General features: G+C 44.0%; 1 protein-coding gene across 1 annotated transcript; it reads left to right on the forward strand.

The window, feature by feature from the left end:
• Positions 1–6295: 6295 nt before the first annotated feature.
• TCHH (trichohyalin) lies at positions 6296–23433 on the forward strand. The gene is given in 4 exon segments (XM_070045079.1): positions 6296–6618; positions 21509–21894; positions 21897–22318; positions 22320–23433. Coding segments are annotated over 4 exon segments (1173 nt in total). The 3' UTR covers positions 22362–23433.
• Positions 23434–26419: the final 2986 nt, after the last annotated feature.

Genomic DNA, 26419 nt, shown 5'->3' on the forward strand with positions numbered 1-26419 from the left:
CAGTTCAGGTGAGGAGGTAGTTACCTCAAAAATTCTACCGACTCTACCTTTCTAATTCATTGATCCAAAACTATGGGTTCAGTCAGAGAGGAGTGGTTGATGTTACCAACAAAAAAGAGCTAGGGACACCTTATACTGGGAAATCAAGCTGCCAACTGCATCAAGGAGCACAGAAGGCTGAAGGAGATTATCACAAAGCAAAGGCCAAACGGGCAGTAAACTACTCAGTCCTGGGAAATCAAGTTGGCACTGAATGAGTGAAATGACCTGAGGGAGCAGATAGAGATATTTCAGAATATTGTCAATGAAGAGATGACTCTGGCTCAGGAAGTGGTTCTGGCTCTGGAAACAGCTCTGGGAAAGTGTCAAGGGATGAATGGAGAGAGGGGCCCACACGTGAAGGGATGTGAGGTTGAGAGTCCAGATGGACCCATACAGACAAGGTAAAACCATATCCTAAGAATTAAATCTTTTCAAGATAGAATAAAAGAGTGACTAGGTCAGAATGGTGAAGAGGAAGACAGGCAAGTAGCCAGGAAGGAAACAGGAATAATTGGATGGAACTTGCAGATGTCCCCTGATGCCACTTTTGGGCTAGGAGAAAGTCAGTCCCCTCATGCATGCCAAGGCATACCAAACCATGTTTGTCCTCCCCAGCACTGAAGGGCCTCACCTTGGAGACACTAATGGAGGCCCATGTCCCCTCAGCTCTAGGATGCCCACACTTAGAGAGAGGGGACTGTTCATTGTCACTGGAAATGTTCATTCAAAGAGACTCCTTTATTTCTGGGCAGAGTACAATGTGCTAAAAAAGAACTGTTTGGGCTTCCCTGGTGGCACAGTGGTTGAGAGTCCGCCTGCCGATGCAGGCGACAGGGGTTCGTGCCCCGGTCCGGGAAGATCCCACATGTCGCGGAGCGGCTGGGCCCGTGTGCCATGGCCGCTGAGCCTGCGCGTCCGGAGCCTGTGCTCCGCAACGGGAGAGGCCACAACAGTGAGAGGGCCGCGTACCGCAAAAAAAAAAAAAAAAAAAAGAACTGTTTACCTTGATCAAGACCTTATTCACAAAATACACTGATGCCTTTCTGTTAAAAAAGAAAAAAATTCATCACACTCACTCTGGGGCAGAGGAAGAGCACAGACCCACATGCTGCATCCTCCTCTTTATTTTTCTCCAACTCCCCTCCATCCCTGTTTAGGCAGTCTTTTTTCTATTCTGCATAGAGGTAGAGTAGAAAAAAATATATAGGTTCCTTGCAATAGCATCTTCTTTCAAATTTGAATGTCTCACACCTGCACCTTGCCTTTTGCATTTAGAAGAGAGGAATGCTGATGTCTTCTTCCTCAGGTCCTTTAGTTTGGGCTGAGGGGCCCTCAGAGTACACTTTGTGAAGCCCACAGGGAGCTGGGAAAGACCTCATTATTACTACATGGATGTTTCTGTACCTATAAAATGTTTCACTTCCAAGTATTTCAAAAGTCAGCACAATAAAACCACTCTATAGTGTAAAATAACTGGTTATCAAATCCATCTTTGCTCTGTTTGTAGAGGGAAGTAGTAAGAGAATTAAATGCCTGATATGGTGGGGAACTAGGACCCAGTGGTGACAAGTAACTTTTCATGGTTCACCAGTTTGGTGAAAGCACCAAACCCTCCTGGGCCACCTTGACAACAGCACCATTCTTGTCCAGCTATACTCACTGAGCTGGGGAGCGTCATTTGAGGAAGGAGAGGATGGGGAAGTAGACCAGGACTGCGATGAGACCTAACACTCAGTCTTCAGACTTGGCTGCCTTATCCTCCTACAAAGCAAACCCAGGGCAGAAGCACAGATCTTTCTGTCTCTGTGCAGCCTTGCGTATACAGAGCTAGGCAGTAACACGTCCTTCACTGTGTCAGGGAATTATGTGTATATTCCACCTGAAATAATCCTGTCTGCACCTGGGGCCTCCCTCTGAGGCCACTGTCATCTCCTGCAGGAGCTCACCCCTCACTCAACAAATTCCAACATCCCTTCCTACCACACCCTTGGCCACATCGTGATGAAGCCAGGCTGCCTGTCTCTGAGCAGCAGCCCCCAAATGGCAAGAGAACAGAGGTTGTCTCAATGGCCCATTAAATACCCAGAACTAGTAATTATAGTCAAGCCTTGTTGAGCACTAATACATGGTAGCACTGCTCTGAGAACTCAATCACTCTAACTGTGTGAGGGAAGTATTATCTTCACCCATATTTCACACACAAGAAAACTACACCATGGAGAGGTTAAGCAGCTTTCCCAAAGACATACTGCTAGTAAGTGTCCCAACAAGGATTTCAGCCCAGGCAACCTGATTCCAGAGCCCATACTCTTACCCACTGTGTGATTCTGCCCTTTGGAGGAATTCAGAACAGCTAATATGATTGTTACGTTGAGAAATATGTAATCTACAATTTGCAGCCCTGCCTCCCAATGAGTTTTCACTCCTTTCAATGTTTACGTTTGAGGCTTTCAGGCTTCACATCTAAAATGCAACAGGGTATGTAGTTTTATCTTGTCATAATGGAGTAGAAAACAAGATCTCAGTGGGAGTACCGTCCCCATGCCAAGTTCAGGAGCAGTCAGGTCATGTGCTCATGTCTTCACCAAGAGTGACTCCAAGTTTCCAACTTTGCAGACCAGAGAGACAATGTCAGCACTAACAGATTCAGGCATTCAGAGGGCAGAGCAGGTTTGGAGAAACAGATATTTAGTTTAGTTTATTCAGTCAACAAGTATTTTCAGAGCATTGAGTATCTGACACTGTGGGGGAATCTGGGGACACAACAGGGAACCAGAGTCTGGCAGCATTCCTTGCAGGATATGCTAGAGGAGACTGAGAAAAAACAAGCAAACAGTACGTAAGAACCAGGATGCCATGACAAAATAACCCAGGGAACCTCTTTTATACGGGCGTTCAGAAATGTAAATAGTAAATTTGAGATCCTCAAAGACTGGGAGGTGGATATATAGGTCCTAATGACATGCCCCACTTTATGACTTTATGCCAACTTCCCAGGAACTTCCCTAAGAATACTTTAGGACACTGTAATGCAAACTTCTTGACCTGGTGCTCCAGGCCCTGCTGCAGCCCCGACCTACCTACCTACCTCTTCCCACCACCACTTCCGAACACACCCTCTCCATTCCATTTAGGCTAATGTCTCACTGTCCCGCAACACCTCACGTTCACCCACCCTGTTCTCTCCCTTCACCTATTAATTCTACCCACCCTTCAAGACCAGGCTTCCTCATTTTTATCCACTACAGGCTTACCAAGCTTCCCTCTCCTCTACACTACTAGTTTGCAAACAATTACCTCCAAATAAAGCCTGCTGTCTTTAACTGCTGTTTCACAAGCACCATAACCAAGGACTTTAACACAGACCCTAACCACCATCTCCTTGCAACAAGTGTGGGCAGGAAGGGAAGGGGATTCGGTATACGTCCAGAGTTCTCAGAGCCAGAGGCTGAGAGAATGGACTCAGGCTCAGAAAAGCAGCTCGAGGGGACCAAGAACAGTGTCCAAGTCCACAAGTCCACATATCAGTGTCCAAGAAGCACAATTTCCAAATAGCAAGACACAGAGTCTCCAATCAAGTGGAGAGATCTCTATAGTTGTGAATACAGGTGGCAAGGAGACAGTTCTAGGGGGAGACTAAAAGGCCAGGTGGGGTATGTAATCAAAGCCTAGGAGTAGAGGATAAAGCATAAGCCTGGTCTCACAGACCTGGTCCAACACAGGCTAGAGGGAGCACAGACTTGTGACCGGGGGATAACCAGGGGCACCACATATCAACTGGCAACAAAAGGAATCTGGGGGAGAATTCAGGAACCTAGACACCAAGACTGGGTGACTAAATTTGATAATCTGGCTCAATTCAAAGTTTAAGCTGTAGGTGGAGATCATCAGTGGACTTGTTTGGGGAAAGTACAGAAAGTAGATGAAAGAGAAGAAATGAAGGCCAAAAATGTCCATGGATAGATTACTAGTCCCCCGGGTGCAGGGCCCAAGCCTCAATTCTATCCTCCACAGCACTTAGCAAATACATATTTATTGATTACATAAAAAAGGAAGATCACAGAGAGTCTGGTGTCACCCAGTTGAGGAAATAAGCCAAGCCAACCTGAGTCATCACTTAAGCAAGCTATGTATTTTTGCAGGTTTACAAGAAACCTCCATCACCGTGGCAAACACAGAGCAGTAATGTGATGTGGTGAAGGAAGATGGGGCTAGAAATGAGGGGAAACTACACCAACTTTGCCAGCAACCTCCTGTAAGACCTTAGACAAGTCACTTCACTTCTCTGAGCCACAATTACCCCATCTATAAGAGGGCAAATGTAATTGCTTCAAATTTTTCATGGTATCTAAAACACTCTTCACCCAGTTCTCTGCTTGGCTAACTTCATTTTTTTTTTTTAATCTCTGATCAAATCCTGCATCCCTAATGAGGCCTATCCTAGCCACCCTATTCAATACTGCAACCAGCCCATGCCAACACCCCACCCACACACACTCTGGTTTACACTTTTCTTTTCCATAACACTTCTAACACACTATATAATTTATCTATTGTCTTTATTGCTGCCTGCTAGAGTGTAAGCCCCATGACAGCAAGGATCTTTGTCTGTTCTAGTTCACTGATATTATCAAGTCTCTGAATAGCACCTGGGACAGCGTAGGCATCCAATAAATATTTGAAGAATGAATATATGAACAAATCAATTAAAGGCCAAAATCTTGTGAAATAAAAAAACTACAATAACAAATCTGCCCACATCCTCAAGCATCCCTAAAATTCCTTAATACCCTCTTGAGGGAACCCAAAAAGGCAAACACGTCCACAGTGCTCTGGGGCCATCTGCTGGCAGCTCTACCTAGTAGCTACCTCAGCAATTAAACTGACAGGAATTTCCAGTGGAGTATGGAGTTGCAGGGAACGTCTGCCTTCAGCCACTGAGCACACTCAGGCTACAGATAAAAAAGAAAGGAAAGGGCTTCCCTGGTGGCGCAGTGGTTAAGAATCCGCCTGCCAATGCAGGGGACACGGGTTCAAGCCCTGATCTGGGATGCCACGGGGCAACTAAGCCCGTGCGCTACAACTACTGAGCCTGTGCTCTAAAGCCTGTGAGACATAACTACTGAGCCCGGGTGCCACAACTACTGAAGCCTGCGCGCCTAGAGTCCGTGCTCTGCAACAGAAGCCACCACAGTGAGAAGCCCACGCACTGCAACCAAGAGTAGCCCCTGCTTGCTGCAACTAGAGAAGGCCCACGTGCAGCAACAAAGACCCAGTGCAGCCAAAAATAAATAAATTTATTTTTTAAAAAAAAGGAAGAAGAAAGCTAGACTACAAATCAGGAGCATCCAAGTTTCTGGAAGAAAGAGTTAAAATTTCTCTGAAGGACCATATGTCCCAGTGTTTCCCAGAACTTCTTTCCACTTACGATAATAACAGTAAGTACTACTTACTAAGCTCTTATGTGTCAGGCACTGTTTAAAGAACTTTCATGTACTATTCTGTTTAATCTGTTAAACGTCATCAAGCCGTTGACGCTCATACCATTACTACCATTTTATAACTGAAGAAAGTTTTTTATTAATTTATTTTTGGCTGCGTTGGGTCTTCGTTGCTGAGCGTGGTCTTTCTCTAGTTGCAGCGAGCGGGCTACTCTTCGTTGTGGTGCGCGGGCTTCTCAATGCGGTGGCTTCTTCTGTTGCAGAGCACGGGCTCTAGGCACACGGGCTTCAGCAGATGTGCCACGTGGGCTCGAACCCGTGTCCCCTGCATTGGCAGGTGGATTCTTAACCACTGCGCCACCAGTGAAGTCCCAGAAAGTTTGTTTTTAAAATAAATGTTTTCGTTTAAGTAAAACAGTGAACCCATCTAAATTAAAATATTGATAAGAAAAACCAAGACGTGATGTGCACGCGGCGCTTGGGGAGGCCTAGCGTACCTGTGCCGGCAGGTGTGCCAGACCAACCAGCCCACCCCCCAAGCCAGGCACGACCTCAGTCCTGGGCTCTGGCTCCCAGGGCCGCCCGGTTCATCCTGCTCACCTCAGAGAAGAAGGAGGACGCTCCCCAGAAGGCCATGTAAGCTGTTTCCAGGCCTCAGACGCTCCCACCTGCCTTTCTCAGCTGAGAGGGTGGGCCCCGCCCCCTCTCCAGAAGTGCAATCCCTCTTCCCAGAAGCAGCTTCCTCTACTTCCTCCGAGACGAGGCCAGGCCAGGCCGGGGGACGCCACGGGCACCAGCGCTTTTGAGGGCGGATGCCTGAGGCATGGCCTCTCGCAGTTTCCAGGCGCACCACCGAGCGGGCGAAGGGCTACGCAGGAGGCCGCCGGGCTGCCCGCCCACCCCGCACGCTCCACCTCCGACGCGGGGAGGCCCCTGCTCCGAGGATCCTCCGCATCTCGGAGGACGCCGCGCTTAGTCCAGGCCTGACCACCCCGACAAGCCCCAGCAGCCCCTCCCCATTGGCGCCGCAGGGCTCAGCTCTGGGCCTCTCAGGAGGCCCGGGTCTGGGCGCTCCGGGGCAGCCACTCCAGGGCAGAGAGCACAGCGCCCCGAGGGGTGTGGGGGAGACCCCCAGGTGGGATAAAAGCCCGGGCTTCCGGGAAGGCGAACAACTGCGTCCCCTGGTGGTCAGGCGGGGCCTCGAGCTCTTTCCTCAACTGCAGCCCTGATTACAGTGTTTCCCAAAAGGAGGATGCAAGATGGTTTTAGGTGCTAAGTACGCTTTTTTGAAATGCTTGACTTATTTACTCTTGGGTGTTTTAGAAAGAAATTACGAGTACAACAACCCCTTTTCTTGAATATTATTTTGCTATGAGGCTAACTTTTTTAAAGTGAGTGGTTAACATTGGTTTAAAGGAGATATTGAATAAAAAATAAACAGATGTTGCACTAAAAAATCATGGTAGTGGTACTCAAATGACGTAAATCCGGGAAAACTATCAGCCCTACAAGGACGATGAGGGGAATACGTGGGTGTGATGGTTAATTTTATGCGTCAACTTGCAGGGAGTTTTTGCCTGACATTAGCATTTAAATCAGTGCACTTTGAGTGGGTGTCATCCAATCAGCTAAAGGTCTGAATAGAATAAAAAGAGCCACCAACCTGAGCAAGAGGGAATTCTCCAGTGGAATGCCTTCAGACTTCATCTGTACCATGGGATTTCCTGGGTCTCCAAGCTGCAGATTTTGGACTTGGCTGCCTCCATAACTGCATGAACCAATTTCTTACAATAAACCTTTTCCTACATATATACACATCCTACTCGTTCTGTCTGTCTGGAGAACTCTGACCAATAGAGTGGGTCATCTCAAGCAGTCCTTCCAGCTTCCACACTGACACTAGGTGGAGCTGTGAGGAGGACAGCAGGGGAGAGAAAGTTTGACTCCAATACCCGATGCTCTGAAGTGCTGAGGGGTCACTCTATGCCCTATTCTGTAGGCACACTCACCCCGGTTTCACTGCTTCTGTCCTCTTTCCCCTTCCCACCAGGGCCCTTGCACACCAGGTCTTGGGGCATTCCCACTGCTCATTCTTCCTGGAGAACTAAGTAATGCAAAGTAGGTGGATTCTGTCCCCAGTTTAGGATATCTAGTTTCCTAGCTCCTCTCCCTGATGACCTTGCAGCACTTGCTTATCAGAGTCTTTTCCCTTCCCTGGAATTCTGTTGTATCTGTAGGATAAGAGGGCATGACTAGAAGGTCTAAGGTCTCTGCAGGATGTGAGTGCCTTTCCCCACGCCTGACCTCTTTCCACCCCTTTCTTGTCTTTGCCCCCGAAATGGTAGAAAGACTTAACTGATTGCTAAATTTTGTAAGCGTCAGGTCTGCCCTTCTTCTACTGGGAGCTGCAGAGATCCTCCATGCCATAACAGGGACCTACATCTGTGCAGGGAGGCCTGCCCCAGCCCAGGGCTGGCATTAGGTGGGTAACTCTGCCTAACCATGGGGTCTACCATGAGCAAGCCCTAACAACAGACCTTGAGCCACAGCCTATAACTGAATGTCTATCAGCAAGAAAGTGGCATTCTGGCTACCACACTTTCTTCCTGTTTAATTTTCCAACCCTGTTCAGAAATAGAGCAGGGGGTAGGATGCGATTTATTGACATTTCGTTGTACAGTGCAACAATTCCTTCTAGCCCCTCTACCACTTCCATTCAATAAGACGATGAAGACATCTAATGAATAAATTCTCTTTCATGGATTGATGTAACCCTTCATAGGTACTATAAGAAACTGAGAAGGGGCAAAGCTTGATGGTAAACACTATACAATTATACACCCTTGATGGAAAACATATATTGGAGTAAGACCTTTTCCGGGATCCCTCAGGAAACATACATGACTGTCAATCAGTCAGTGGTTTATTCAAAGTTAAAAGTAGAGATTTAGGGGCTTCCCTGGTGGCGCAGTGGTTGAGAGTCCGCCTGCCGATGCAGGGGACACGGGTTCGTGCCCCGGTCCGGGAAGATCCCACATGCCACGGAGCAGCTGGGCCCATGAGCCATGGCCGCTGAGCCTGCGCGTCCGGAGCCTGTGCTCCGCAACAGGAGAGGCCACAACAGTGAGAAGCCCGTGTACCGCAAAAAAAAAAAAAAAAAAAGTAGAGATTTAGAGTATACCGTTTGTGTTCAAATCCTCTCCCTCTCCATGACTAGCTATGTGACCTTGGGTAGGTCATTTAACCTCTGTTCCGCAGTTTTTTCATCTATAAAATGGGGATGATAATAGGAACTCAAAAGACTTGCTAAACACCATAATACTTCTGGTATGTTTCACATGCTGTGTTAGTCCCAGATCCACAAGCATTTTATCTCTAGAATAAAATCTGTGGGACCAAGAAAGGAAGTGTTTTGCAGAAGTCTTGAGAATAGTAAAATCAAACCAAATGTGAACGTTTGAGCCAGGAACAAGGATAAATTTCTAGACAAACCTGAATTAGAAAACAGGACCATCTTCCCAGGATGAACTCCTCAGACAAATATCAGATTGACTAACTTAGCTTCCAAACCCAGGCTGTGCTTTGGGGCACGTGAAACACACCTGAGCAATGTATACAGGGCTCTGTTCCCTGACGGCAGTGGCTTTAATTCCTCTGAACTTTCACCAGGTGTCTATAGACACTCATACTTCCCCTCTATGGCTCCTGAGTCAACAAAAGTGGAAGCTGGAACAGAGAGGTAATAATTAGCCCAAGGGCAGATGGTCTGGCAGTGAAGGACTCTGCACTAGAACCCAGGGTTGAGTGGCTGATTAGTGCTCAACCCCAGCTCCAAAGTGCTCCAGGGCTAGGAGGACAAACAGATTTCAAAGCAAGAATCCAAGGCCCAGGAGGAACCTAAGACTCCATCATATCACCGTCCCTCTACCTTTTATTATCTTCCAGACTTTCTGTGCCTATTAATTTTGGCCTCGATCTTGAGCTCTTTTGACCTTATAACCCACTTCCCTTCTAATAACTGGGTCACAGTCCAAATCCCGGTCTTCAGTGCTTCGGGCAGGAAGGAACATTGGGGGTGGGCCCCATGCTGCCTGACCTACCATGTGGGAGATAGGTTGAAATTAAACTCCTTTCAAGTCTGACTAAGGGGCCGTTCAGTCTTCTCATCCCAATGTGCCTCATCCTCTGTAAAGTCAGAACCCTGCCACCAGCTCCAGCTCCAGCTCCAGCTCTGTCACCTGGGGGAGGGGGGGCATACTCTTCAGGTATGGCCCTTTCAGAATGCCCTCTGGCTTCTTCTGACCTGGGTGAACTACCAGGCCCCAGGGTGTCTGGCTGAGATGAAACTCCTCATTAGATTTTTCATGATCAGAACAATGAGTGCACAGTAATAACAATAATGAAACATGAGCAACAAGAGTAACAATAATCACTAATGTAAACTATGGACCTTGGGTGATAATGACATGTCAATGTAGGTTCACCAAGTGCAATAAAGGTGCCACTCAGGTAAAAAAAAAAAAAGAGTAACAATAATACTGTTATCAGTTGGCCTCTTTTGTTATTTATGAGCCCAGGGGAGGAGCCCAAGTTTCCACGGAGCAAAGCCTCCTTCGCTACTGCCATGCGGTCTGCACCCGAGCTGTCACTACACTGAGGCTGGCAAGAGGGGCCACACTGACCTGCACCATCTCCAACCACAGTGGAGCCAGAACTCTGAGACTCAGCCAGTGGGCCAGCCTGGGACAACTGATCCCGCCTTGGTTCAAACTGATGCTCTGGGGCCAGGAAAGACATTAGAGGGAACTGAGGGGCACCCCGTGACATCTGTGAAAAACGGCCGCCCAGACATTCCCCAGAACTGGCTGAGTCTAGAGAGATGTGCCTCAAAACTCCTCCAGAGCCTTTGCCAAGACTCTTTTTGTGCAACTTTGGCCTGTCTCTGCCTGCGTCTTCCTCAAAGAGAAGAAAAGGGGGTGAGACAGACAGACTGGAAGTGAGAGAATGAGTCTGATTACTTGATTATTAAATTGATCAGCACCACGGTCAGGAACTGAATCTGACCTTACATCCCCCAGACACGTGCCCAGGACTCAGCACAGAGCAAGCTCGCATAAATGTTTGTTGAATAAATAAACATGAATTAATGTGACTAATGAGTTCTGAGTGCCAGCTTTATGAGAGGAGTTGACAAACTACAGCATAACCAGAGCCGGCAGCCAGGACTGTGAGTGTTCCGGAGACCTCGTCGCGTGACAAAAAGTTAACAGAAGAGATAGAAACAGAGAAGAGGAGATGTAAGAGGGAGACTGGACAATTGTTTCTGAAATCAGAAAGAAGGAGGAAGAATTTTATGAGCCTTGAATTACATTGTTTCAGAAGGCAGAATGGGAGCCAAGGAGCAGAGTTCACAGGTAGATTATAGCTCCAAGCAGATGGATATTCCCCACAGCTGGAACTACCCAGGTGTGGGACAGGCTGCCTGTTGGGAAGGGCCTCCTCCATCAGAGGCTGGACACCACCATGGGGAGGGGCACAGGGACGGGCCTGCATTTTGTGAGGTGCAGACCAACCGCTGAGATTACCTGGAAGAGTCCAGATTCATTTCTCCCTTCCCTCAGAAGGAGAACAGGTTTTCATGTGACATGAGTCCTGTGAGGCCCTGAACAAAACTATGAAAAAGGAAAATCTGACTTTAGCCTCCCTCACTTACCTTTTCAGAACACTTGTCCTCTCTGGTTGTAAAACTCCTAACATGAACATTCTTGTCTTGGATGTGAGTAAACAAAGAAAAGAAGTTACTTAAGAGTGTTAATGCCTTAAGATACCAATCCACATTTTGAAACAGGGTGCTTCAAGAAAGCAATGAGCAAATCTAATGCTGGGTTTGCAGCACAGTAGCATTTGAATGGGAAAGTCCTCTCAGGGACCCTCCGATCAATCAAGCAACAGGGCTCAGAACCTAACCGTGTTCAGCATAGTGCTAGTCAGAGAGCAAGGGAACTGCATTGGGAGGCAGAGTCCTGGGTTAAGCCCTCGCTCCACCTTATACTGACTATGTCAGTTAAGTTACTGATTCGTTACTTAGCTTTTCTGAGCTTCATTTTCCTCATCGGTAAAAGTGTTACGGCCCGCCTTCTTGAACACAAACATACAAAGAGCAGAGAAAAGAGGTCTGAGGGAACACAGAAGGAGAAGCATCAGCTCTGACCCAGGGAGGGGGCTGAGCTGAGCTACAGACCATGCCTCGTTCCTGCCTGGATCCCAGGGTTCTGTCCCCACTCAGGAGGCCCCTCTGTTCTCTCCCATCATCCGAGGTATGCTCAAAGGCCTCTGAACTCACTCCCTTCCACAGCCACTTCAAGCAGTCCAGAGGATTTCCTCAACCTCTGCCCTTCCCATGCCCAGAGGCATTTACCTGCTTCAGAGGAGACAGTTCCCATAAACCAAAAATCTGCTTAGCCAATTCAGACCACTAAAGCCTTGGGTTTCTTTATTGAAAACCTTGGGTTTCTTTCTGCAAATAAAGGGCTTAATTATTCTGTTGTACAGAACTGACTCACAGCAAATTAAAATTGATTTTCACAATGACCTGATGACCTTGCTCTTCACTGATGATATGGCAGCACAAAAAAAAAAATCAACTAAACTGCAAGACTAAGAACATTTTAAAAATTGAAATGTAGTTGACTTACGATATTATATTAGTTTCATGTGTACAACATAGTGATTCAATATTTCTATAGATTATACTCCATATAAAGTTATTATAAAATATTAGCTATATTCCCTGTGCTGTACATTACATCCTTGTTAATTTATTTAGTTTATACCTAGTTGGTTACACCTCTTAATCCCCTTCACCTGCTTTGTTCTTCCCCCACCCTTCTTCTCTCTGGTAACAACGGGTTTGTTCTCTGTATCTTTGAGTCTGTTTCTGTTTTGTTACATTCATTCAACTAAGGATTTAAGTATTAACTGAGATTCAAGAAAATGGGATCTTTTGGTCCTTGCCTGTCTGCTTGTTTGTTTTGGCCCTGGACAGTTCCAGTATAGATGAAATTAGGGGTGGACCAACACTTTCTGTAAAAGCCAGATAATAAATATTTTAGGCATTTGTGACTATATTACATAGTTATTTATACATAACAAGAGGGAAAACAAATTTCCACCATCTTTTGACAAAATTCGAAATATAAAAATAATAATTGAATACAATTTTTTTAATAGAGGTCTACCAATGAGAAAAATTGCAATTCCTTTTTAAGGGGTAATATTTCATTTAATTGAAGCTCAAAGTTATTTTTTCCTAACACCAAAGTCTATTGCAAATATGCATCTGCTTTTGCTGCTGTGTAATGAAATTTTACATATTTCATATTTTAAAATGTCTTCTCACATGGATACATATTGCCAAATACTGATATCAATCCACAAATATGAATTTAATTGAGCATACTCATTTTTGGAAGGTATTAATAGAATTCTACTAGGTTCATTTCTTGATATTTGCCTTAAAATATAGCATCACAGGGACCTTCAAGATGGTGGAGGAGTAAGACGTGGAGATCACCTTCCTCCCCACAAATACATCAGAAATACATCTACATGTGGAACAACTCCTACAGGACACCTACTGAACGCTGGCAGAAGACCTCAGACTTCCCAAAAGGCAAGAAACTCCCCATGTACCTGGGTAGGGCAAAAGAAAAAACAGAGACGAAAGAATGGGGATGGGACTTGCACCAGTGTGAGGGAGCTGTGAAGGAGGAAAGGTTTCCACACACTAGGAAGCCCCTTCATTGGCGGAGACTGCGGGGGGCAGAGGGGAGAAGCTTCGGAGCCATGGAGGAGAGCACAGCCACAGGGGTGCGGAGGGCAAAGCGGAGAGGTCACTATCCACACGTCCCCCGGGAGCCTGTGCATCTTGCCACTGCCAGGGTCCCGTGATCCAGGGACAACTTCCCAGGGAGAACACACTGTGTGCCTCGGGCTGTTGCAATGTCACACCGGCCTCTGCAGCTGCAGGCTTGCCCCGCATCCCAATTATGACTACCATACCCTTCCCTCTCCCCAGTCTGAGTGAGCAGAAGCACACTAATCAGCCGCTGCTTTAACCACCTCCTGTCCGCGCGGGAACAGATGCCAGAGGGCCACCTACACACAGAGGCAGGGCCAAAACCAAAGCCGAACTCCAGGAGCCGTGCAAACAAAGAAAAGAAAGGTAAATTTCTCTGTACAGGCTCAGGAGCAGCGGATTAAATCCCCACAATCAACCTCATGTACCCTGCATCTGTGGAATACCTGAATAGACAACGAATCACCCCAAAATTGAGGTCGTGAACTTTGGGAGCAACTGTAGACTTGGGGTTTGCTGTCTGCGACTGATCTGCTTCTGATTTTTATGTTTATCTTAGTTTAGCACTTGTTATAATTGGTAGAATTGTTCATTGGTTTGGTTGCTCCCTTCTTTTTATTATTTTCTTTAATTTTAATAATTTTCTTTCAATTTTTTTTTCTTTCTTTTTTTCTCCCTTTTCTTCTGAGCCGTGTGGCTGACAAGGTCTTGATACTCCAGCCAGGTGTCAGGCCTGAGCCTCCAAGGTGGGAGAGCCAACTTCAGGACACTGGACCACCAGAGACCTTCTGGCCCCATGTCCCATGTAATATCAATTGGCGAGAGCTCTCCCAGAGATCTCCGTCTCAACGCTGAGACCCAGCTCCATGACAACGGCCAGCAAGCTCCAGTGCTGGATACCCCACGCCAATCAACTAGCAAGACAGGAACACAACCCCACCCATTAGCAGAGAGGCTGCCTAAAATCATACTAAGTTCACAGACACCCCAAAACACACCACCGGACGTGGTACTGCCCACTAGAAAGACAAGATCCAGCCCCACCCACCAGAACACAGGCACCAGTCCACTCCACCAGGAAGCCTACACAAGCCACTGAACCAATCTCACCCACTGGGGGCAGACACCAAAAACAACGGGAGCTACGAACCTGCAGCCTGAGAAAAGGAGACCCCAAACAGAGTAAGTTAAACAAAATGAGAAGACAGAGAAACACACAGCAGATGAAGGAGCAAGATAAAAACCCACCAGACCAAACAAATGCAGAGGAAATAGGCAGTCTACCTGAAAAAGAATTCAGAGTAATGATAGTAAAGATGATCCAAAGTCTTGGAAATACGTTGGAGAAAATACAAGAAACGTTTAACAAGGACCTAGAAGAACTAAAGAGCAAACAAACAATGATGAACAACACAATAAATGAAATTTAAAAGTCTCTAGAATGAATCAATAGCAGAATAACTGAGGCAGAAAAACGGGTAAGTGACCTGGAAGATAAAATAGTGGAAATAACTACTGCCGAGCAGAATAAAGAAAAAAGAATGAAAAGAACTGAGGACAGTCTCAGAGACCTCTGGGGCAACATTAAACACACCAACATTCTAATTATAGGGATCCCAGAAGAAGAATAGAAAAAGAAAGGGTCTGAGAAAATATTTGAAGAGATTATAGTTGAAAACTTCCCTAACATGGGAAAGGAAATAGTCAATCAAGCCCAGGAAGCACAGAGAGTCCCATACAGGATAAATCCTAGGAGAAGCACACCAAGACACATATTAATCAAACTATCAAAAATTAAATACAAAGAAAAAATATTAAAAGCAGCAAGGGATAAACAACAAATAACATACAAGGGAATCCCCATAAGGTTAACAGCTGATGTTTCAGCAGAAACTCTGCAAGCCAGAAGGGAGTGGCAGGACATATTTAAAGTGATGAAAGGGAAAAACCTACAACCAAGATTACTCTACCCAGTGAGGATCTCATTTAGATTCAACAGAGAAATTAAAACCTTTACAGACAAGCAAAAGCTAAGAGAATTCAGCACCACCAAACCGGCTTTATAACAAATGCTAAAGGAACTTCTCCAGGCAGGAAACACAAAAGAAGGAAAAGACCTACAATAACAAACCCAAAACAATTAAGAAAATGGTAATAGGAGCATACATATCAATAATTACCTTTAATATAAATGGATTAAATGCTCCAACCAAAAGACATAGACTGGCTGAATGGATACGAAACAAGAGCCGTATATATGCTGTCTACAAGAGACCCACTTCAGACCTAGGGACACATACAGACTGAAAGTGAGGGGATGGAAAAAGATATTCCATGCAAATGGAAATCAAAAGAAAGCTGGAGTAGCAATTCTCATATCAGACAAAATAGACTTTAAAACACTGTTACAAGAGACAAAGAAGGACACTACATAATGATCAAGGGATCAATCCAAGAAGAAGATATAACAATTGTAAATATTTATGCACCCAACATAGGAGCACCTCAATACATAAGGCAAATTCTAACAGCCATAAAAGGGGAAATCGACAGTAACACAATAATAGTAGGGGATTTTAACACCCCACTTTCACCAATGGACAGATCATCCAAAATGAAAATAAATAAGGAAACACAAGCTTTAAATGATACATTAAACAAGATGGACTTAATTGGTATTTATAGGACATTCCATCCAAAAACAACAGAATACACTTTCTTCTCAAGTGCTCATGGAACATTCTCAGCATAGATCATATCTTGGGTCACAAATCAAGCCTTGGTAAATTTAAGAAAATTGAAATTTTTTTAACATCTTTATTGGGGTATAATTGCTTTACAATGGTGTGTTAGTTTCTGCTTTAAAACAAAATGAATCAGTTATACATATACATATGTTCCCATATCTCTTCCCTCTTGCGTCTCCCTGCCTCCCACCCTCCCTATCCCACCCTTCCAGGCGGTCACAAAGCACCGAGCTGATCTCCCTGTGCTATGCGGCTGCTTCCCACTAGCTATCTATTTTACATTTGGTAGTATATATAAGTCCATGCCACTCTCTCACTTCGTCCCAGCTTACCCCTCCCCCTCCCCGTGTCCTCAAGTCCATTCTCTACGTCTGCGTCTTTATTCCTGTCCTGCCCCTAGGTTCTTCAGAACTTTTTTTTTTTTAAGATTCCATATATATGTGTTAGCATACGGTATTTGTTTTTCTCTTTCTGACTTACTTCACTCTGTATGACAGACTCTAGGTCCATCCACCTCTCTACAAATAACTCAATTTCGTTTCTTTTTATGGCTGAGTAATATTCCATTGTATACATGGGCCACATCTTCTTTATCCATTCATCTGTCGATGAACACTTGGGTTGCTTCCATGTCCTGGCTATTGTAAACAGAACTGCAATGAACATTGTGGTACATGATTCTTTTTGAATTATGGTTTTCTCAGGGTATATGCCCAGTAGTGGGATTGCTGGGTGGTATGGTAGTTCTATTTTTAGTTTTTTAAGGAACCTCCATACTGTTCTCCATAGTGGCTGTATCAATTTAGATTCCCACCAACAGTGCAAAAGGGTTCCTTTTTCTCCACAACCTCTCCAGCATTTATTGTGTGTAGATTTTTTGATGATGGCCATTCTGACTGGTGTGAGGTGATACCTCATTGCAGTTTTGATTTTCATTTCTCTAATGATTAGTGATGTTGAACATCCTTTCATGTGCTTGTTCACAATCTGTATATCTTCTTTGGAGAAATGTCTATTTAGGTCTTCTGCCCATTTTTGGATTGGGTTGTCTGTTTTTTTGATATTGAGCTGAATGAGCTGCTTGTAAATTTTGGAGATTAATCCTTTGTCAGTTGCTTCATTTGCAAATATTTTCTCCCATTCTGAGGGTTGTCTTTTGGTCTTGTTTATGGTTTCCTTTGCTGTACAAAAGCTTTTACGTTTCATTAGGTCCCATTGGTTTACTTTCGTTTTTATTTCCATTTCTCTAGGAGGTGGGTCATAAAGGATCTTGCTGTGATTTACGTCATAGAGTGTTCTGCCTATGTTTTCCTAAAGAGTTTGATAGTTTCTGGCCTTACATTTAGGTCTTTAATCCATTTTGAGTTTATTTTTGTATATGGTGTTAGGGAGTGTTCTAATTTCATTCTTTTACATGTAGCTGTCCAGTTTTCCCAGCACCACTTTTTGAAGAGGCTGTCTTTTCTCCATTGTATATTCTTGCCTCCTTTATCAAAAATAAGGTGACCATATGTGCGTGGGTTTATCTCTGGGCTTTCTATCCTGTTCCATTGATCTATATTTCTGTTTTTGTGCCAGTACTAGAATCCAACTCGGAAAAGAAGAAATAAAGCTGTCACTGTTTGTACCTTGGTGTTCTTGCCAGATGGTTTCCCAACCTCTGTCAGAACTGGTTTTAAAACAATAAAGCTCTGAGATATTGTCACTTATGTGCCTTACTCCCACCTATGGTGTAGCTGGATGAGTTTGTGGTGAGTCAGATAAGAAATCGAACTTCACATTTAATCCCTCCATGTGTCTGAGCATAGAACCAAGGGGCTTTTGGATCATACCGCAGCAGCTCTCTTGGGTAGGACCAATGGTTCATGCACTTGTACATTCACTCTGAAAGAAGTAGAGGCAAGTTCAAATATCCCTTCACTAGTACCTCATTGTTTTAGCTTCTGAAAATTCATCCAAACTCTTCCAACCCTATCAACCTCATCAGAGAGTTCTGACATATATACAAACCACATTTTCCTAATTCTCTCTCTTCATTGGTCTTTGAAGTTCAAAGGAAAGGCTGGCTATTTTTAGAAAATTTCTTCCAAAGACAGGTAGGAAGACTAGGAGCCACATTCAGGAGTTATAAAAGGAGAGAGGGCTTCCCTGGTGGCGCAGTGGTTGAGAGTCCCCCTGCCGATGCAGGGGACACGGGTTCGTGCCCTGGTCCGGGAAGATCCAACATGCCGCAGAGCACCTGGACCCGTGAGCCATGGCCGCTGAGCCTGCGCGTCCGGAGCCTGTGCTCCGCAACGGGAGAGGCCCCAACGGTGAGAGGCCCGCATACCGCAAAAAAAAAAAAGAAGAGGAGAGAGCTTGAAGTAAGATTCAGGAAACTCCTCTTTAGGATTTATTCCCTTTGAGAGAAAACAAACAAACAAAATCCAGAAGGCTAAAGAGCCATTGTTCCACAGGAATTAATACGAGTTTTCACCGTAATTTGATTAAATAAAACCTTGTAAAGAAACCAAGAGGAAACCAAAGTAAGGAATAGAGTCAGATTCCTTGACCTAATGGGTCTCTACCAGTTCAAAATATCTTGGCCATTGATAAGTAAACTTTATTCATTCATTCATTTACTAATTTATTCATTCATCAACAAATATTGAGTACTTACTATGTTCCAAGAATCATCCAGGCACCAGGGATGCAGCAGTTTAAAAAAAAAACATAGAAAATTTGGTTCTTGTAGAATTTACATCCTAATGGAGAGACAATAGGAAACAAATTAGTAAAATACATCTTACATCAGATAATGACAATTTCTACAGTGGAAAAAAGGGAATGCAGGAAGATAAGGAAGGTTGAGGGTCACAATTTTAAATAAGGTGGTCAGGGTAGGTCTGCTGAGAAAGTAACATTGGAGCAAAGACCTGGAGAAGGTAAAGGAAAGAAACAAATGCCTGGAGAAGAGCATTCCAGGCAGAGGGAACAGCAGCTGCAAAAGCTCTGAGGCAGCATGCTGCTGGGTATGTTCAGGAAATAGTAAAGTGACAAGTGGATACAAAATGAGCAAGGGGTGAGTCACAGGAGGCAAGGTCAGAGAAGTCATTCTGTAGACCCACTAATCATGTCTGGTAGGCTTAAGGATTCTGAATTTTCCTCAGAACAAGCTGGAGAGAGCCATCAGATGGTTTTGCCTCAATCCTTTCCCATTTCCTGTACATACCTAGACTTTTTCCCTTGTGTGTTTGGAGCCTACAGATCTGGACTAGATGATAGTGACCCAAATGATATCCATGTCTGTGCAGGCGGTCATCTGACTCTTGGTCCCTGCACAAAGTTTCCTGCACCCGGAAGCAACATCATCAGGGATGCTGCACTTGGTTAACCAGCATGAGCCTGCAAACATATGGCTGCCTAAGAATCTCAACAGCACACTAAGTCCCTTTTAGGGAGGCAGAAAAGAAACAAAACAGCCGTTTTTAAAGTCAAAACTTTAAGGAGTTTATAATACAGTTAGAAAATCAAACAAATACGCAGAGAGAGAGAGACTTCAGGATGATTGCAAAGCAAGCTTCTAACAAGTGTAAAATTTAATAATACTACCCTATACTATAACACATGTCTAGAGTTCTTACATTCTCACCCATAAAACTTCTATCAACCCTTCAAAGTAGTTATAAATTTGAATACCTTACAGTAAAGAAACTAATGAGCTTTAATGACATCACTGGAAAGTTCCAGACAATTAACTCGCAGCAGAGCCAGGACTTGAACCCGGATCCACAGTGTCTATGTCCAGGACTCTGCACTGCCCCATAGCTGGCCATCTTTGATAAACAACTAAATGCATAAGGGACTATCTAAATAGGAGCAATCAGAATCTCATAAAATTAACCAGATCTTTGGAGGAAGAGCTTTGAACCAAGTCTTATACGTGGAATGGATGTGGACTGACATCTGGAAAAGGGCAGGAATCCTGGGCATCAGGAGTAGTTTGAGTAGAGACACAGATGAACATCTACCCAGTTAAATGCAGGGAATAGGAAACAGATTAGGTACCTATAGGAAAGGGCCATTTTAAGAAGCAACTGAAGATTATGTAGAAGAGGGGTGTGCACCCCTTTCTTCTTTACCTCTCACACCCTAAGTATCCATACCCCCTTCACTCCAGTTTCTCCTACTTCTCAGGAAACTTCTTCCTAGGCTCCCTCGTGAGCTTCTCCTCCCTTTATGCCACATTTTATGAGGCTTTTCCCACTCTTCCTTCCTTATGCCAAGTGCTTCTCTACCTTGGCTGCCACTTTATCATCAAGAGAGTTCTAAAAAATCCCTGGTGCCTGGATTCTATTCCCAGAAATTCTAATTTTATAGGTCTGTGTTGTGACCTGAGCTATGTGGATTCTTAAAAGTTACCCTGAGAAAAAGGAACCCTCCTACACTGTTTGTTGGTGGGAATGTAAATTAGTGCAGCCACTATGGAGAACAGTATGGAGGTTCCTTAAAAAACTAAAAATAGAGTTACCATATGATCCAGCGATCCCACTCCTGGGCATATATCTGGAGAAAACCATAAATCAAAAAGACACATGTAAAAAAAAAAAGACACATGCACCCTAATGTTCATAGCAGCGCTATTTACAATGGCCAAGACGTGAAAGCAACCTAAGTGTCCATCAACAGAGGAATGGATAAAGATGTGGTATATATACACAATGAAATATTGCTCAGCCTTAAAAAAAGAATGAAATAATGCCATTTGCAGCAACATGGATGGACCTAGAGATTATCACACTAAGTGAAGTAAGTCAGAGAAAAACAAATATGATATTACTTATATGGGGAATTTTTTAAATGATACAAATGAACCTATTTACAAAACTGAAATAGACTCACAGACATAGAAAACAAACTTGGTTTACCAAAGGGGAAGGGGGGGAAGGTTAATTTAGGAGCTTGGGATTAAAATATACACACTACTATATATAAAATAGATAAACAGCAAGAACCTACTGTATAGCATAGGCAATTATACTCAATATCTTGTAATAACCTATAATGGAAAAGAATCTAAAACAGAATATATATATATATACATACATATATATTATATATCTGAATCACTTTGCTGTACCCCTGAAACTAACACAACATTGTAAATCCACTATATTTTAATAAAAACTTTTCTTCAAAAAACTCCCCCAGAGGGCTTCTCTGGTGGCGCAGTGGTTGAGAGTCCGCCTGCCGATGCAGGGGACACGGGTTCGTGCCCCGGTCCGGGAAGATCCCACATGCTGCGGAGCGGCTGGGCCCGTGAGCCATGGCCGCTGAGCCTGCGCGTCCGGAGCCTGTGCTCCGCAACGGGAGAGGCCACAACAGTGAGAGGCCCGCGTACCGCAAAAAAAAAAAAAGGAAAATGAAGTTCGTAAGAACAGGGTTTACTCCAAACGCAGAGAGAATAAAGAAAAGATCCAGCAACTGGATGATTCCCAGGTGCGGGAGAGACAATCCCATCAGGATCGGTGGCCCCTGCAGGATGAACAGGAAGAGGTAAGAGAACGAGAGCAAGAGAGGAGGAGCTGGCAACAGCGCGAAAGGCAATTCCCAGCTGAAGAACTGCTGGAGAGGGAGGAGCAAAAGGAAGCCAAAAGGCGGGACAGAAATTTCCGAGAGGAAGAGCAGCTGCTGAGATTGGAAAGAAAAGAGAAAATACGCCATCAGGAAGAAGACAGAGAGTTCCGCGAAGAGAAACAGAAGCTGCGCCGGCCGGAACGCGAGCAACAGCTTCACCGGGAGCGAGATAGAAAATTCCGCGAGGAGGACAGCTCAGCCGGGAAAGGGAAGAACAGCTGCGCCGCCAGGAGCTAGAGGATGCCTTCTCCCAGGGGGAACAACTTAGGCGCGCCGAGCAAGAGGAAGAACAGAGACGTCCGAGGCAGAGAGACAGGAAGTTCCTAGAGGGAGAGCAGAGGCTCCGGCAGGAGCGAGAGTTAGAAAAGCGACGCGTCCAGGAGAAGGACAGTAAGTTCCTCGAGCAAGAAGAGCAGCGGCAGCGCGAGGGGCAGGAAGAGCTGAGGCGCCGGCAGGAGCGGGAGAGAAAACTCCGGGAAGAAGAACAGCTCTGCCGCCAGCAGCAGGAGGAGCAGAGCTGCAGCCAAGTCTGGGAGGAGGACAAGGGCCGTCGGCAGGTTCTGGAGCCCGGCAAGCGTCGGTTTGCCAGTGCCCCGGTGCGCTCCAGCTCTCTGTTATGAGTACATCCAAGAGCAGCGATCTCAATACCGCCTTTAAGAGATGCTGCCAAATCCCGACACCTTCCAAAGCTTCGAGCAAAGGAAAACGAGAAACACTAAGTAACAAATGACTCTAATGTTTCCGGTTGGGGGAAAACTCTCTAGTGTTAGAATATCTCTTTTTTACAAAATCTTAAGCTACACTCTTTCATGTACTTTGTACTCCTGCCTTTTATTCTTCCTTAAGTAGTTCTTTACTGCAGGATGTCTTTGCTCTTTGGTGCAGATGTGGTGTGCATTTTTTAAAAACATGTAAGCCATTTCATTTCTTTAAGGAGTTTTGTTTGGGGAACACGTTCATTTATTGCTTTCAAAAGTAACAAGAATATTATGTCGATTTGAGATTCAAAAGAATGGGTCTGTTTTTTAATTTGTTGATCCATCTTGTAGAGAGTTCAGATATATTTGATGTTCAAGTTGGCATTTCTTCTTGGGCCTAAATTATATTAATATTTACCTACAAATATCTTGTCACTTTTTGTAGCATAATTAGCACAGATTCTGCCAGGGGACTGAATTTTTACAACGCTTGAATAGTGCAGGGGGAATGGCTTCTCCAGAAAAACTCCCTGTGAAATCAGCCCGTAACTGGAAGAAATATCTATTAAGAATAAGGTTTAGCTTGAAGACTTAGAATTTGAATTCGATTTTTTTTTTTACACTTAACTCTATGAGTATATAAAATCTCATGAAGCAAAAGCAAGGTGTTTCTCAAACAACTCCAGAGCTCAAACCTTAAAACCATGTCTGCTTGTAGTCTGTAGTGCTCAGTTCCTTTCCCCCAGTCTTCGATGAGCTTGAGAATATTACTACCTTTGTTAATTTTAGCTGAGAGGGGACCTGCTCAGGATCCTGTAAACAACTACCTTGCTCTAGAGCCAACCAGAGATCACAGAGCATTTTGGGGAAGGGAAGGGGGAATGTTTGTGGACAGAGGGGCATGTCCCTGGAGGCCCTTTGACAAGACCTATCAGCCCACAATCCTTTGAGGCCTATTGATACTACTTTGGAGACATACTTGTTAAAATAATTGGACTGTGTAAAAAATTAATAATAAATGTTTTGGCAAACAATTATTTTTTGTCTGTTTTAACTATGCATCAAACCATAACTCAAGATTTAATGGTTGGGAACTGACATAAGTTTCTAATCACTTAAGGGTGTTTGGTTACTATTATCTATGTCTAAGTATAAAAAAGGAAAAAAAAAAAAAACCTCTCTATTTTCCCAAACCATTTTTCTCTGTTAGGGTGAATGCTATATTATTTCCATCCCCAAGCTAGGATTCTTTTTCCAAGTGTTTTTATTCTTGACTCTACAGCTTTCTTTGCCCTTTCTTGCAGTGACTCACTGCTCATGACAAATATCGGTGCTTCCAGTGTGTGTTAATATTTTCTTCTAAGAATACAGCAACTTCTTGGTCTCTGAAGTCTGATGAGGCAAAAGTAGAAAATGGCCTGAAACTTCAGCTCAGCATTACAGAAATTAAATGACCTCTTGATTTAAGCAACACAATCCATGAGGTGACTTAGTCAGAAGGTGCTTAATAATAATCAGGCCAAAAGTATCAGATTATCCTCTAAAGATCCAAACACCCCTGTGCCACCTGCTGGAATCTATATTCTATACCACGGTATTCACAGCGTGGTAACTAGGAATAAATCCAAGAAGGCCCTGATGCAGGATAGTATCATTCCTAATCGTGAGGGTCATGGTTGATAAGATTTCCTAAGTTATAGACACTAAACATTTTGGTCAATGGTGGAGACAAGAAAGCTAAGCCTATAGCTCCTGAGTGTCATTCTGATAGAGTAAGGTGGCATTTTCCGCAAGGAGCACAAGCCTCCCTCTCACTTTAACACAAATAGCAGATGCCCACCAAAGATAAAACCTGGGAATCCCCTGATACTGACTTGGAGCTTTGTCTCTTTCAAATGATTTCTATCTGCAAAAGTACTTCCCTATTAAGGTAAGTATATGCTTTTACTTACTAAGAACCTTTACAGAAACCCTGGAAAGAGCCTCACTGGCTTTCCCCAGGATCCTCTCAATGGGCACTCATACCAGAGCCTCCTTATAAGTGCCAGCCCCAGGATGCTCCTGCAATACACACTCATCATCATCTAAGCTAGAGTTCAACAATAATAATCATGATAAAAACAATCAAAGCCCTTCATACTTCTTGTAGCACTTCACAAGATGAGGAAAGAGCCAATTTCCAAAGAAGAAAGTATTGTTTTGTCACAGTTATAATAGCATGTACTTAAAAATCAGCCAGCCAATGCCCTAGGGCTCTACTTTTAGCATGCTGGCAGGAGAACATGCTGGCAGGCCAACATTCCTGCTCCACAAGGATAATGTATATGCATGGGCAGAACCTTGAGGCTGTTGGGCAACTGTCTGCTTAACTATAAACTGGGAGCTCTATTAACATCACCTTGGCTGCTGCCGGAAAATGGGGTTGAGGATTTATTATGATCTGTTATGGAAAAGCTCGTCTCCACTTTTTATGAATTATGTCCCCACAAAGGTTCATTTGATGAAGTCCTAAGCCTCAGTGCCTTAGAATGTGACCACATTTGGAGGTAGAGTACTTACATAGGTAATCAAATTAAAATGAGGTCATTAGGTAGGCTCTAATCCAACATGAATAGTGTCCTTATAAGAAGAGGAAATATGGACATAGACAAGGACGGAGGGAAAATGATGTGAAGACATAGGAAGAAGATGGCCATCTATTGGGTTGGCCAAAAAGTTCCTTCAGTTCTAAAGTAAAAAAAGACATTTTTCATTTTCACCAAGAACTTTATTGAACAATGTATTCACCCTTTTGTTCCACTACCTTCTGCCATTTTTCAGGCAACTTTGTAATTCCATCTTCCGAAAACGTTTTATCTTTTTGAGCAAAGAACTGTTCCAGGTGCCAGGAACAGTCTGCCAGGTAATTGAAATTTTTTCCATTAAGAGCATTTTGTAAAGACCAAAATAAATGGAAATCTGAAGGTGCAATGTCTGGTGAATACGGCAGATGAATCAGAACTTCCCAGCCAAGCTGTAACAGTTTTTGCCTGGTCATCAAAGAAACATGCGGTCTTGCGTTATCCTGATGGAAGATTATGCGTTTTCTGTTGACTAATTCTGCTTTTCGTCGAGTGCTGTTTCCAGTTGATCTAATTGGGAGAAGTACTTTTTGGAATTAATCGTTTGGTTTTCCAGAAGGAGCTCATAATAGAGGACTCCCTTCCAATCCCACCATGTACACAACATCACTTTCTTTGGATGAAGACCGGCCTTTGGTGTGCTTGGTGGTGGTTCCTTTCATTTTCCCCACGATCTCTTCTGTTCCACATTCTTGTACAGTATCCACTTTTCATTGCCCGTCACAATTTGTTTTAAAAACAGAACATTTTCTTTACATTTAAGTAGAGAATTGCATGTGGAAATACGGTCAAGAAGGTTTTTTTCACTTACCTTATGTGGAACCCAAACATCAAAGCGATTAACATAACCAAGCTGGTGCAAATGATTTTCAACGCTTGATTTGGATATTTTGAGTGTGTCAGCTATCTGCTGCGTGGTATAAAATTGATTGTTCTCAGTTAATGTCTTGATTTCATTGCTATCGACTTCAACTGGTCTACCCAACTGTGGGGCATGGTCCAGCGAGAAATCTCCAAAAAGAAACTTTGCCCACCACTTTTGACACGTTCGATCAGTCACAGCACCTTCTCCATATACTGCACAAATCTTTTTTTGCATTTCAGTTGCGTTTTTATCTTTCTTTAAATAATAAAGCATAATATGCCGAAGATGTTGCTTTTTTTCTTCCATCTTCAATATTAAAATGGCTACACAAAAATTCACCAATTTTGATAAGTTTTTTTTACATGCACACTGGTATGACAGCTGTCATAATACAATCTAACAAAATTGTTTCAAATGAAGTTAAAGACAGGTAAGCACTACTAGAGCCATGTTACAGAAAAAGTGAACTAACTTGTTGGCCAACCCAATACAAGCCAAGGATAGAGGCCTGGAACAGATCCTTCTCTTATG

This window comes from Globicephala melas, chromosome 1 (assembly GCF_963455315.2).
Source record: "Globicephala melas chromosome 1, mGloMel1.2, whole genome shotgun sequence".
NCBI classification, from domain to species: domain Eukaryota; kingdom Metazoa; phylum Chordata; class Mammalia; order Artiodactyla; family Delphinidae; genus Globicephala; species Globicephala melas.